The sequence below is a fragment of the Canis lupus genome, chromosome 14, assembly GCF_011100685.1.
Source record: "Canis lupus familiaris isolate Mischka breed German Shepherd chromosome 14, alternate assembly UU_Cfam_GSD_1.0, whole genome shotgun sequence".
NCBI classification, from domain to species: Eukaryota; Metazoa; Chordata; class Mammalia; order Carnivora; family Canidae; genus Canis; species Canis lupus.
In genome coordinates this window covers 30,318,403-30,334,282 of record NC_049235.1, presented here as the reverse complement: position 1 = coordinate 30,334,282, position 15,880 = coordinate 30,318,403, and the positions used below count along the sequence as shown (strand labels likewise).

Below are 15,880 nucleotides of genomic sequence, written 5' to 3'. Positions count from 1 at the left end.
AGACTTTTTTCCAAGTGAATTTCATTGCTGTTTTTTTTTTTAACTCAAAATATATATAAGTAGTGAATAGTAGTAATGATGCTGAGGAGAAAGAGGATAATATGACTTGTACATTTTGAGATCCATCAGCACGTGTGTCATTTTCATATTATGCTCAAGCATATTTACATCAGACTTATTCTTTATTCTTTGTTATTTAGAGAAATTGTCAAATCACACAAGTAGATGATTTAATAAGAGAGCTGATTATTTATTTATTCACCTATTTATTTATTTAATAGAAAGCAGGTGTTCCCTAGTCAGTGTGAATAGAATTCTATTTGTGGAAGGGATTTAAATAGTGTTCCATAAATGTAAGTTCTAAATTCTTACACTTCTTCCAGTTGGGAAAATCCCTTTACAAAAATAATCACAAATTGACTTTAATGCAGATGAGTCATCCGAAGACTGTTTTCCTTCTTGCTGGTACAGCTGCAATAAAGAAATAGATGACAAAAGCATTTAACCCTACCAACAGCAATCAGAAGGAAACTAACTGCTGCTTGGTTCCTGAACCAGAGCCCCTGGTTGGTTGGGATTTTATGATTGTTTTTATTTTATTATTTTAATGTATTATTTATTTTTTTATAGTTTCTACTATGAAATTAAAGCAAAATCAATTTATAAATTATTTGCCATTAATCTTCTAATATTATATCTGAGGTTAAGAAACAAATAATTTATTTTCAAACCTTCTATATGAGAGGAAAATTATTAGATAATATTTCTAAGGAAGTAAATAAGTGCACAGTATTTAAGAGAGTAAGTTTGTATGTTTATTTGTTTAATAAATACCCCTGACCTGTTTTTTTTAAACCTATTTAATAGTGTTTGCTAATAAACATTTGTATGCCTTAACATCAAAACAGAATGTGACTCCTATCTACCTAAACTATCTCAATCCATGTAAACGGCTGCTAGGATTCTTTAAAGGAGAAGAAATACACACACACACACACACACACACAACACAAACACAACCTGACTCCAGTTCATTGGATATGCCAGTTAAGTTTTATCAAATTTTTAAATAAAAGCTTTCAGAGAAAAAAAATTCAGACATTGATCCCACAGGACTTAGATAAACTGTCACCTCAACAGTTTCACTGGAAAATCATAATTCAATCTTAAACTTAATTTCATTTGTAGACTAATCAAAAGTAACAGAGGTATTTTTAGGGATTCATTAATTGTCAGTGTAAAATAGAAGCTTGCTAGTTACTATGCAAATTATAAATTTTTTTTGGTTTTATATTGAGTTTTGTTTTCAGAATGAGATTTACCTTCCGTTTAAAGATTGATTGATTAATTGATTCATTTAAGAGAGAGAGAGCAGGAGGTAGTGGTGGGAGGGGCAGAGGGAGAGGAGAGGAAAAACCCAAGAGGACTCTGTGCTTAGGGCAGCGCCCGACTAGGACCATCTCCGGACCCGGAGATCATGACCAGAGTTGAAACCAAGAATCAGTCACTTAAAAGACTGTGCCACCCAGGCACTCTCCTTCCCCCTTTTAAAAGATTTATTTATTTATTTATTTATTTATTTATTTATTTATTTATTTTAGAGAGAGAAAATTTTCCTACAGTTTAAAGGAAAAAAAAAAAAACTTCTAAAACCTGATTCTATTAATCTATCATTGTCAATTACTGAGATTCTGAGATGCAGTATTAAGGTCCTTCCTTAATAATGGCTAGAACTTACAACTGATTATTGAGTTTCCACAATATGCAGGCACTGTGCCGAATGATTTACTTAAGTTAATCCACTTCACTTTAATTCTGTGTTAAAGATGAGAAAAAGGGATGATTTGATTAGTGGAATAAGCAGATAAGTGGCAGAGATGGTGCTCTTAGCCATATTTAGTATCACAATTAAAAATGCTGATGTTTCTCAATCTTTGTTCTTATGAAAAGGCCATGCAAGGGGTAAAGGATATTTAGGGAGGTCTGTAAAATGGATTTATGTCTGTTTCTATAACTGACACTGGAAGCCAGAAACATTGTATGACAGTATGGGACCTTGAGTGAGCCCCTCAGTCACTGAGTCTCATTTTTCCCATCTATAAATAGAGCGGGTTTCCAAATAGATGATTTGTAAGGACTGTTCAGACTCTAAAATTCATGCATATTAAGTCAGGCTGTTTCAGATTTATTATAATAGAATAATTAAATTAGTATTATGTGCTTTGATGTGCTAGAGAAACATAATGCTCTCTTCTGAAATCTATTGACACATCACATCTCTAACAGGATAGTTTAGAGAAATGGCAAAAAAAATGCTTTAACGATTTTATATGCACCATTTTACTGTTTTGTCTGGATAATTCTCAGAAATTGTTAGAAATTCTCAGAATCTCAGAAATTCTTAGAAATTATTATTCTGCAGTTATATATTTGGATAGATTAGCATTGGCAAAAACACTTTTTGAGCAATTTTTATCATGAGACAATCCAGTCGTTGAGTTGAAAGAGACAAGGATTGGCCATAGCGTAAAGAAGGTATTATTTACACACAAGAAATTCACCTTAACTTCTGAATCAAGCTGATCACTCCTAGAGAGAGTTGTGTACCACGGAGTTACTGATATCTTGTCTCAAGTATTACCTGTGTGCAGTGGGGCTCAACTGGGAGAGATTTTTCCCTTTGGAGACTTGGACAATATTTGTAAACATTTTTGAATGCCATAACTGGGACCAGGTTGCCAGGAATTAGCCAATATAAATACATCATGCCCAGTTCAATTTTAATTTCTGATTAACTTTTGATAGTTTTAATGTAAATACATTCCATGCAATATTTGGGATATACTAAAAAATGCATTGTCTACCTTGATTTTTGTTGTTGTTTATCTGGATTTTAAATTGAACTGAAAGTTCTGTGTAGTGTTTGACAGTGCCAAAATGGGCTTGAGAGTTGCTACAGGCATCTAGTGAGTACAAACCTGAATGCTGCCAAACATCCTAAAATGCCCTATATTCATATTTCACTGAATATAAATTTAACAAGGTTTATCTAGTCCAATATGTCAATTAATAGTGCTAAGAATAGTAATTATAATCTGTGTACGGTCTGTTCCTTCATTTGTATAACATTTAGTATCCTCATTTTTTTAAGTATTTTATTTACTTATTTACTTTAGAAAGAGAGCATGCATGCACCTGTGCAAACAGGGAGAGTGTGGGAGGCCTTAAGAGCAAAGGGGGAGGGAGAGGGAGAGAAAGAATATTAAGCAGGCTCTACGCAGCAGGAGAGCCCTACCCATGGACATCCATCTCACGACTCTGAGATCATGACCTGATCCAAAACTAAGTCATATACTTAAGCAACTGAGCCACCCAAAGCCTCCAGCCTCCTCAGTTTTAAATTTTATAATTTAAATTGCTGCTTTTCTATCTGAACATGTTTAGAGATATCATTACAGATATAAAATGTAAATAATATTCCTTGTTCCCATCTCCTATTAATTAAGTGCTTTGAAAAGCTAATATAAAGTAATATTGCTGTGGTGTTTTCTCTTTTTTTAAGCTGAAGATAATTTAAATTCTGATAAATGAACAAAACCCCTTAGGATTATCATTGGAATCATAATCCACAAACAGCATGAAAATCCAAGTTCCAGCAAAAACTCGGAATTAGGTGCTTAATATTGGGAATATGAAGATGAGTAAAGAACATTTTTTAATCTTAAGTTAGCTGGAGTCTAGAATTCCGAGAAGCAAAGCAAACATGAAGATGAATAAGAAACTCAATTTATTATGAGTTACCGCTATAAAAATACATTAGAGATACTGGTGGCTTAACAAAAAAGTCTCAGAATCACGACATAAGTGCAAGCCCTCACACTGTTAGAGGATATAGATTTGTCTTCCAGAATAAAAAACAAAACAAAACAAAACAAAAAACCTTTATAGAAGCTCTCCTGTTCCAAGCTTCTAGCAGAATTGGTACTGAAAATTTTGGTGCCTTACTGCAAAAGCGGTGTGGTGTTTTCGGAAGCCATAAGAGATTTCCATCCTTTTTGCTATATTGACAGCTGTAAACTAGAAATGTCACAATTCTGGCACTGCCAAGTTACTTATTATCCCTAACTTCTGAAAAGAGTTTGTTTCCCTCTTTATTCTCTCAAGGCTACAGTAACACCATGGAACACAAAGCCATTTCCTGACATAAGAATTGAGGAGGAGGTGAATGGGGGATGCCTATAGAAGTTTGCATCTTCTGCATGCCCTTGTCCATTGCTTCTGCAAGAATTGGGATGTAACGTGGATGCTAGGATTATCTTTATATTTGCCTCCAACTACTGAATAAATGAGGACAGTAGTATGTATGAAACATTTATATCCTACTTGAGGAAACAAAGGATCCACGACTACCACAGAATGTGGTAATCATTGGAAGAAAGGAGCACAGATCATTTGATGAGATCTCACAGGAAGGGTGCATTCTTTAAACTAATAAGATCAGGAAAATGTATGTCAAAAGCTCTTCACTAGGTGTTCCATTGGAGTGCAAATGGTGATTATTGTAAAGTCCTTTGCTAGCAGGCACAATTCAAACATGTATGTGTGCCTTCTTTTGCTGGACAGATGGCCATGATATTTCTGTAGTTTATGTTTTCTCTCTGGAATATAGCAAGAGGCATAAAGTCAATTCTGGGCATCTGTAACCAGTTTCTAATCCTAGAAGTATGTAGCAAGATTGAAGAAGTTTACATTTACCCAGAAGACATATGCTGGTTTTGTTTTTGTGTTAAATACTTTGAACTTGGTAGTGAGAACTAAAATTATGCTAAATTTGACTCGAGTAAGTTGCATTGTATTTTCATTTTGTGTGTCTTTGCCTCTGTTTAATTTTTTAACCAAAATACTCTTTTGTTTAAGAATATTTGGAATTGTACAATATTAATTTTATCAAAATTTGTTAGTTCTTTCTGTATTTTACTTTGTTTCTGTGGCATAGAGGAAGGACCATTAGGTTGACATACTCTTATTATAGAAAGAACTACATAGTAATTAAATAATAAGAAGGGCAAGGTAATGAAATTAAAACCAATTGTTAACGTGTCATTCTTTAAAAACAAAGGGACTCCACTAAGAGGAGGCTGCAAGGTAAAAATGGATTCCTGTATTTATGTGCACAAAAAGTAGGGAACTGAAATGAATTATTGACTGATAATCAAAGGAGCAATGAGCAAGGAGGCTCTGTAGAATTATTTTTGCATGTTGAATTGCCATTACTATTACCAATACTAAACTAAAAATGGTCTTTGAAATTTGGGTTTGCTGTATAAGTAAAGAGAAACAATTATTATAGCTCTATGTTTTTCACATCAAAGGTGCAAGAAATAGTGAATGTTTTCAGAACTAATTCTTATTCGAGAATGAGTATAGTGGCTTCCAATCATATTTTTTCCTGTAACATCTCAGTATATAATATTCATTAGTAATAGTAGATCACTAAGCTATGGTTTTCAAATCTGGAGAGTGGATCATGGATTGGCAAGAGGATTTAAGAACCCCTGGGAAGGTTGCTTATTCTGGAAAAAAGTCTGGAGAAGCTGATATTCCTAGTCATTAAGAAGCTGGAGTAGCAAGTTGGATAAATTTCCATAAGGTAGGCTATTTCCCATTTAAATGTGAAAATACTAGCACCAATAGGATTATTCTATAAATTTCCCTGCCTCCATCCACAATCCTTATGCCCATGTAATTATAATTATTAGCTTCCGATACCAACCATTTGTGCAGCTTTGTTAATAATAACAGAATATCTATCATTTTGAATAGAGTACAAAAACATTGATACAAGAAGTTGCAAAGGACTAAAATAGACAATGGCTTAGTATTCAATCTTCCTTTGGAGTATGGAATAAATATTCATTGTACTCTAAGCTATAGAGACATTCCTTTACATTTTGATGTTTTACAGACATAGGTAAATTATATTCCTCATTTAAACAAGTTAATAAGCTTACCCAGGTTAGCCAAAAAAATATACTCAATCATACTTTAATATTTCTCTTTTGCTAAAAAGCATTCTATGGCACTAGTGAACAGACCAAGCCCTTACATTACTTGTCTTCAATAAAACATTATTATCTTTTGGCATCCTCTTGCACTAGGGGAAATAAAAAGTCACATGTGGAGAAGTTCTAAATGCTAGACAGAAATGATCCTTGGAGGGCAATTTTTATCCTCCACGGAAGTATTGCAGACTTCTTCCATTAGCATAGTCCCAGGGAGCAAAAGGTTAGGGAACTGGGACTGCCAACTCTACCTGAACACATAAGTCAACATTTCCTCCAAGCAGCGAGGGAGTGTGAGAGTGCACCCACATGTGCCTTAAAGCATCTGAGACGAGAAACAACTATTGTAATATTTTACATTGGAATATACTGTACAGATGGTGACATTTTGTTTGTGGCTGTAGGGAAGAAAGTATGGCAGTTTCCAGATTCCCCCCTCAACACCTACCATTTGGCATAGGATACAGGAGGTTGAAGAAAACGGAGGGATATTTGCCTCAGTTGAAACAGCTGGAAAACAGATGGAAGCTGGTGTGCAATTTGCCAAAAGCCTTGTTCAAGCGTCCCACTCATTTTCCACCAAAGAAAAACTAGTCAGGTGATAGGAGTGGAGGCCTTAGGGTTAGCAAATGATGGGCTTCAGGACATGGACAGGGAAAAAGAAGAAAGACAAATTTTTAAAAATCTGAGATTATAGGAAATATAAGTGCAGAAATGTAGTTCCAAGGAGCATGTTTTCAATAGTAGGAAGCAAAAGTGGGAGCAATGTGGGTGAAAACCACAACAGAATCACAGATACACGGATGAAAGTGTACACAGAATTAATTGACATTGGTGATACCTCAACTGTATTGGCACTCTCTCTCGGGTGATGAATTCAGGAAGCACACACCCACTCTTCATCAAGTTAATTACAATATAACTATCCCATGTGTGATTATGGTAAATGTAAATGTAAGTGTGCACAGTTTGCATTGTTTTAGTCACTGGATTATACTCTGTGAGCTACTTTGGTCTGGAACTCAGGCATTCAGTAAATTGCTTTTGGATTTAAATGTTGAATTATAGCCAGATTTTTGTTTAAATTCAGTCACTGGATATATAAACCTCCTGTTGTATATTTCTAGTTATAATGGGCATGTATTTAGATCCACTCCAAATGACCATTTTTACAAGTATTGGCCCAAGTTCTGTGTGCTTGTGTATTTGTGTGTGATGTGTGTACTGATTTTGAAGGACTTTTGAATACTACAAAAGTTAAAGTATTTCAAAAATAAATATAAATTAATAGGCTTTCCTCCATGTGAATTTGTTCATTCATGCTTATATAAGGGATTGTGTTAACCATGAATCATTCAAATTGAATTGCTTATGAGAAAAAATGCTCTGGCTTTGCTGTCAGTTTCCAGAGTTGCTTTACAGAAAGGAAAAGAGTGTTGTCCCCATATAAAGAATAATCGGCTGCAGATTTCAGACTGAGCATGGCTCCAAATTGGCATCAATACTTTTGATTCACAGAATATAGATCCTTTGAGAGGTACTTATCTGAGTATTCTAGGCTATGACTGAGTTTGCAGTCTGCCAGGACAGTCAATGGAAACATTAAATTAAAAAAAAAAAAAAGTCATCAAGGTTTGCTTACACCTAATAGCTATAAACGCTCTAAAAATGTAGAGGTTGGTAAATCTGTAGCTAAATAATAATAATAATAATAATAATAATAATAATAATAAAAATAAAAATAATAATAATAATGACTGAAGCTTCCACTTTGAGTCAGGTAAGTTGGCATTGTGTAGGCATACCCTACCCGAGAGTTCATACATCATCTATTACAAAACTTACCTGGTCTTAGTGGCTTATTATAAGGTAAAGCCTATGTGTGACATATCACAAACCACTTTTGCTCTGAATAAAGCCCTGCTTGCTCTGCCAACGTGGGGAGCCAGTCAACACAGGGGTAAGTGACACACCCAGAAATGTGGTCAGTGAAATCTGAGGAATTTCCGACTGTGCCACTGCTTCAGTGAATCATATGGTCATCCCTCAGAGGAAAAGTAATGGCCAGTGTGCCAAAATTTTGATGCAGACTTTTTGTAGTGGCTGCTGCTGCTGGACCTATACAACTTTACATCTGGCCAACAGAGATTCTAGTAAGAGTCAGAATGAAACTGTTTACATCAGAGTGCCTTGTCTAGTGGATTCCCATTATCCAGGGCCCTCTTGACTTCAGTTAGACTTTCTTAGCCAGACAGAAAAGAACACTAATATATATATATATATATATATATATATATATATATATATATACATATATATACATATATGTATATAATATGTATATTACTTATCATAGTTAAACATCACTGGGTGAAGAAACAAATGTTGCCCAAAAAGATCTTTCCTAAAGTATACCATATTACATTTGTCAATTAAAAAAATTTAAAATGTCATTCTTTGTAACCCCTTTTTTAAGGGGTTTTTTAAGAGATGGAGGAGGGGCAGAGGAAGAGAGAGAAAGAGAATCTTAAGGAGGCTCCATGCCCAGTGTGAAGCCCAACATGGAGCTCAATCTCACAATGCTGAGATCATGACTTGAGCAAAATTAAGTTGGCTTAGCCACCTGAGCCACCCAGGTGCCCCACACTTTGTAACCTTTTAGTAACCATCATTTTTCCTATATTGCTTTTCTTGTTTGGGTTCTTTGTACTCCCACCTAATAAAGACATCACAATTTGTGTGTACATGCACAAAAATAGAGAACTGAAGTAATTTTTAAGAGACCATAATTTTTAAGAGACTTTACCTTGATCATGTTGCTATTTCACTGAAAATAGATTCAACATGAATTACTAGAGCTGGTATGATTACCTGTTATTGGTTTATGTGGAATTTTTTCCAATATAGGCACATATTCTATTCTTCAGTATATTAAGAATGTCTTCTAACCTACATCTCAGGGATACGATAAGGATAAGTAAAATACTATATGTTAATTATACCTTAAATGCATAGGAATAAAAATGGAACACTATGCTCCAAATTTTTATTATTTCTAAATGGCATTATAAACTTTGGTGTTTGGATAGCTTTTTTAGGTGTTGTGCATATCTCTCTCTCTCTCTCTTTTAGATTTATTTACTTATTTTAGAGAGAGAGAGAGCATGCACACACAAATGGCAGGGAGGGGCGGAGGGAGAGAGAGAATCCTCAAGCAGACTCCCCACTAAGTGCTGAGCCTACCACCAGGCTCAATCCCAGGATCATTAACCTGTGCCAAAATCAAGATCGGCTGCTTAACCCACTCAGCCACCCCGGCCCTCCAGTGTTGTGCATCTTTGTCTATCTCATATATAGTGAACAAACATTTTAAAAATGTTTCATATTTGGAGTCTTATGAACACAATTTTATTTATAGATTCCACATTAGAATAGGTATTATATAAAATAAGAGAATAGAATTGCTATTGCCCTCAAAGAGACTAAACTTAAATAGAAATTAAAAAGTCAGTAAATACACACACACTTTTATGTATGCTTTGTCTGACCTTGAACTGACTTTTATGGTCCAGTTGCTAAACATTCAAATTGCTTAAATATTCACATATTAAGTCAACACTTTTTTTCTTAGGAATTAAAGAGTTCAATCATACCTAGATCCCAAGTATACATATTAAACAACTTATTAAACGCAATTTTACATCCGAAATTGTTTTCTAGAGGTGGTTTATTTATTTATCTTTTTATCATATTAAGAGCAAATACATTTTTTGTTCATATTTTGAAAGAATATTAGACACTTTGCCAATTAGGCTGAGTCACAGGAGAGCAGATCGAAAAAGTAAGAAATGTATCTTATCCTGTTGTGAGATCAGTCTTCTGTCTTTGCTCTCTGTTTCTCCATATCTAACATAGTACCTGAAAAAGTAGTTATTCAGTAAATGCTTCTGGTATGAATGATATGATTGTATGCATTTGAATGAATAAAGTCAATTTAATTCTCTCTTACATTCCCCCCAGATTCCCAGGAAGGAAATTACAAGTCAGAAGTCAATAGCAAACCCAGGAAGGAAAGGACAGCTTTTACCAAAGAGCAAATCAGAGAACTTGAAGCAGAATTTGCCCATCATAATTATCTGACCAGACTGAGGCGATATGAGATAGCAGTGAATCTGGATCTCACTGAAAGACAGGTAAAGTTGGACATTGTTGTGATATGGTATTTTTAATTGTGTTGAGTCAACAATCTTCTCTCGCCATTTTTGAAATATCTAGATCTGTGGTTCTTAAATGCCATTTGTAAGATAGGTGTTCTGTTCCATGATGAAGTTTTGGCACGGCAAAATGGCAAAATTAAGGATAAGATAGCAGTGTTTTTAAGGAAAACTACATTTATTCAGTTTAAGGTATCATTCTTTATTCTGTATTTGTGTCCTTCCTATATATTTTGGTTTAAAATAGTATTTCTTGTATATAATGATGGCATATAGTGAGCAATTCTTTTTTGCTTATATTTTAAAATCTCCTTATTTTGGTATAATAGAAAGCCAGCAACCCCATATTAGTTTCCTCTATTGCTCAGGACAGGGTTTGCTATGTTGCTGTAACACATTAACCCCCGGACCTCCATGACATAACAAAAAAGTTCACTATTTGCTCACTCTCCATACTAACTTTACAAGTTCAGCATTATAAACAATCAGTCACTCACGGACCCAGGCTGACTCTCTGGCATCTCAACATGTGGTGTCCTTGGTAACCACAGGAGGTAAGAAAGAGGTGGAGGTTCATGCACTGACCTTTAAATGTTTTCACCCGGAAATGACCCATGTCACTTCCATTTATACTCCAAGGTCCGGAAATCATCCGTGGTGCCACTTAAGTTCAAGGGGGGCTGGGAAATGATGGGAGCAAGGGCCCATAGGTCTTTCGTAAATATTTCCCAAATATTTTTGAACTGATATTGGTCTCAAAAATTTAAATTTCTGACATTGACTCATTTAGAGAACACTTTGCAATTATGAACGATCTGTGGACTCCAGTTGATAAAACCTAAAAGGTCCTTTCTTGGATTTTACTTGCTCCAGTAGTGCTCCCAGTGCATTCTTTTTATGGATTCTGATTTGCCCTGGGAGAATCTAGCTTACTGATGGTTAACAGTTGCTAATCTTTAGGAAAACATTCCTGAAAGGCAAATCCAAACATCTTTATGGACAGTGCAGTTATGATTGGCACTCCTAGGACTAGAGTCTCATTTCCTTTCACTGTATGCACCTCCTCCAGGGATCCCATCAGAACCAAAGAAATACCAACAGGGTGTGGACGTATGAATACTATCTTAGGAGAGCAAGTTATTTTATCCAGTTTCTTAAATCATCTGCTTTCCTTCTGTTAATTTCTGGATTTCAGCTTTTGTAGGGTATTTCTGGGGATTGGGAATATAGAGAGAGACACTTTTATGTGGTTTTATTTATTGGCAGTTTATATTTTATTAAATATTATGACTAGTGCCTAAGTTGTGAAGCACAACATTTTCTTTCCCTTGAACTTCACAGACAAACTCCTCTCCATAAGTGTACAACATTTGGCATGCTGGAAAGGAGAATCCAAAATCTACATTATTGGACATCTGTTTTATTTTCATTTTTTTTAAACTGGGAGCAGATAAAAAAAGAAGGGAGGGAAAGAATTACATATTTTAATGTTCTTATCCATAGACAGTGAATTCTAGGAAATGCAACCATGTTTTCTATGGTACAAAAAGGAAACAAGCTAAGACTTGTTTCCAAGCTATAGAAATAATGGGATGCAGTACTATACTCTTAGCCAAGAGGGAATGTGAAGATTCTGTGCTTGCTATTCTGGGGATGGCTTTGGTTACCTGTGATTATCTGATTATAAAGCAGAAGTTTCCCTTATGGTTTAAAATAATTTCTTTTAGAAAAGCAATTCTATAAATTTGGTCTGGCAATTTTTTAGGTATTTTGGATATGTCTTCCTGAGTTGTCATTTATGGAAAAGGATGATATGTAATTTTAAGCAAAATACACACACATACAATTCTAATCTTTGTTTTTGTTTATCAAAGGTCCCTTTTCAATTTTGTTATCAGTTAGCCTTGACTATGTAACAAACATTCAAAAATCATAGTGGTTTCAACTAATAACCGACATTCAATTTGCTCACAGTTTTGTGGGTCGGGGATTTTGACTGGGCTCAGTTGGATGGTTAAGCTGCTTACCTTACCTAAATCTCCCATAGAGCTGTAGTCACGTGGCGGGTTTGGGTTTGAAGAGCTGGTTGGTTTAAATAGTCTCAGCTGGGACATTTGTCTCTGTTGTATGTGGTTTCATTTTCTTCTAATAGGCTCTCTGAGACTTTTCAAATGGGGATAGAAGCATTGTCAGGAATAGAAGAAAAACTCCAATGGACCAAGGCTTTCAAGGACTCTCGTTATCTCATATTTACTGATGACTCATTGTCTAAAGCAAGTCATATGACCAAGCACAGTGTCAATGTAGAAGGAGACCATTTAAGGAATGGATATATGGAAGGAAGGTGACATTTGCTGGAGGCCGTTACCGAAATGATCTAACTATAGTGTCATAGGGGAAAAAACAAACAAACAAATCTTGAGATATAATTGGATTTTGAAAGAATTGAAATTTTATATCGTGAAGATTTTTTTATCCTATAAATCTTTATTTCCAGTTTTTCAGATTAATATGAAAAGGAGATGCATACATGTGGAATCTAAATTCCTAGTCAAAGTTAAGTCTTCAGAGGGCCACTATGTGACAGTGAGAAAAATTGAATTATTATGATAAAAATTTGAATAGAACAACTAGATTTTCCATTGGAATTTGGATTCTTAGGCAAGTAACAATCTCCCTAAGTCACAAAATGGAAATTAAAGCTAACTTCTCTTGCTTCTACTCAGGTTTATGTGTTATAATGAATATGAAAGAATTTCTAGCATAAACTGAAAAACACAACTGTCAATCAGAGGAAGGAAAACTTTTTGCCATTCAAGGCATAGTGAATTAATTATTTTGTAGCACAAATATTTGTTGAGCTAGATGCTAGAAATAAAATCTTGCTAAAATAAGCTAGACGAGTCTCTGCTAGAACTCTTGGAAGAAGCAAAAATTAAACAAATACTAGCAATTGTGATGAGTGTTGACTGTCATAAGAAAGGAATGACAGAGTTGAATGGGAGAACATTCCCTGATTATGCCAGATGTTTGTTTTTTTCCTAGACTTTTATATAACATGAACTATCTCACGCTGAGAATCTGAAGACTTTATGTATGTTTTCTGGGATGGATTTTACTATGCTCAATTTATCAGAAAAATATTGTATGCTATCAGTCATCAATTTTACTATTCTTAAAAGTCTGAATGCATATTTCTCCAAAATGCCAGAGCTCTTGTCCCAGTGAGATATTTTCAGTTTATTTTCTGAAGCTTGGACTTTTAAAGTTATAAATGTAGAATTATAAACTAAACCCATTTCCTTCATCTTCTTTTAGTTGTGACATAGCAATTCCATTATTTTAATTTTTCATCAATGCAGTGCCTGCTTATCTATGTAATCTGTTATCCTAGCCCTATATATTCTTAAATAGCACCCCTTTAACAGGATTACCATATGTAAAATATTCTAATTGTAGACATGTACTTTATTCATTTCTATTTCCATTCTGCAAAATTTATCTTTCCATACTTTAAAATAACCTGAGACTTAGATCTCACTCCATATTGAGCAGTGTTTTCCTTAACTTTAATAAAAATTTCAATCTCCTAAAATATTTTTTCTTGACTTTGTAAAAGCTTTTCAAAACTCAAATGCAAAGGCAGAACTTTTATGTGTATAATGTAAAGAGAAAAAAATAATATTAAATAATTTATAACAATTTATGGCAGAATAGTTTTACAGAAATAACTTTCTCCTAAATGAAAACTTAATTTATAATCAGAAGTAGTCTCTAGATATACTTTCATGTAGGAATTTTATATAATTGCCTATGAAGTATACCTATGTATAACTGATATGTTATTTGTAAATACTCTTACTTTGTTGATACCACTAATCAATATACTTACTACATTTTATTCTAGGCCACATACATTTCATTATAAATATTTACTATAAATAAAACATATTTGCTATGATGATTAGATTTCCTTTAAGGAAAAAGTAAGATACGTTAAATCCTTAACTATCACTGAGTCCTTGAACTTTCAACACCCTCCCTGAAGAATAGTTCTGTAATTTTACAAAGAAGTCAGATTCTTAATGTTTGTTTCTCCCATAATGCAATGCCTTCACAGGTCAGGGAAGTCTATAATCCCCTTTGAACTCCATCTGGTCAAAGAAGAAGAAGAAGAAAAAGAGGCTCATTCCACGAAGTTATTCCACCTTAGCACCTAAGTATTAAAGAAGATTACTTTATGCTAAATAAAAATGGAGATACTAGAACACAGTCGAGCTTCATATATTTTTAGTTATATAATGCTGTTGTGTGGCAGTTACCACTCCAGTATCTACCAGCTTCTCACTTAGAGTTTCCATTTTACAATATATTCTTGTCTACCCTTCTCAATCAACAGCTAATAATCCTCAATTGGCAGAGCTACCTGGAATATTTTGAAGGCCAGTCAGTCTAAAGACCCTCCTGTCCCAAGGTATTTTTACATTTGACATGCTTATTCTGGCCTTTTCATCCATCCAGACACACTTGGAGAAAGCTGCTGCCAATTTTTTAATATCTCACAGTGGGAAGAAGAGAGAAGGCAGCTGCATGAAACTATAACAGGAGTGACAAAATGGACATTTTTATATGGCCAAGGCTGCCAAACATAGAAAGTATGGGAGATCCTTTCATTTCACAAAGCTAATCAAAGGTGCAATGTTGCAGATTTGTAAACTAGCAAAGATTACTGGAATAAACAGACCGAATTCAGGATCCCTCTGCCAAGATAAATGGAAAATCCCACCTAGTTGGATCATATTTCATTAGTGGAAATGAGACGGATTATGCTTTGTTTGTTACTCCTAAATCATTAAATGGCTCAATGCCAAGTATTTTCAAAATAGGCATCCATTTTTTGGATCACTGTGAAGGAGAATTTTCCATGTGCCAAATAAACACTGGTTTTGACTTTTGCTCATCAATTTATACAATACTTGTGCTTTGCAAGTTTATTTCTACAAATTCTTATAAATACTTTTAGTTATTTAGCTAATAAATTATTCTCAATGACCAGATATATTGTCTGTTTAAGGTAATTCAGGACTACCTGTATAGCCAATTATGTCAGAATATTTCCTCATTTCTTTAAAGTAGTATTTAACAGTCACCTCTAGTAACAATAAGGCATTTCTTTGCTTAAATTATGGTATCTGCTATTCTAAAAGATTAAACATGTGGGGCTCCTGGATGGCTCAGTTGGCTGGGCATCAACTCTTGGCTTTGGCTAAGGTCGTGATCTCAGGGTTGTATGTTAGATCACTGTTCACGTCAGGTCTTGTGCTCAGAAAGGAGTCAGCTTGAGATTCTCTCTCTCTCTCTCCCTGTCCCACTGTCCCTCCCCCTGCTGAGGCTCACTCTTGTCAAATAGGTGAATAAAATCTTTAAAAAAATAAAAGTAAAAAAATAAAAAATTAACATGAGTTGATTCTTACTGGAAAAATGATAATTAGCATAAGGTGGAGGAGTTGATGGTGGAATATGATAGAAATTTCATTTGTAATGGAAAGTGGTATTGCCTAGTACTGCTGTTATTGTGTTTTTTTTTTTTTAAAGAAATGCAGA

At 34.5% G+C, this 15,880-nt stretch overlaps 1 protein-coding gene across 2 annotated transcripts in view; it reads left to right on the top strand.

Moving 5' to 3' along the window:
- The window catches only part of MEOX2 (mesenchyme homeobox 2), a 65,885-nt gene that overhangs the window by 38,920 nt on the left and 11,085 nt on the right, over nt 1–15,880 (top strand). For both annotated transcript variants that reach the window (XM_038556989.1, XM_038556988.1), the window contains one exon: nt 10,083–10,255. In XM_038556989.1, coding sequence (XP_038412917.1) covers nt 10,083–10,255 — 173 coding nt within the window. The remainder of the gene's footprint in view (nt 1–10,082; nt 10,256–15,880) is intronic.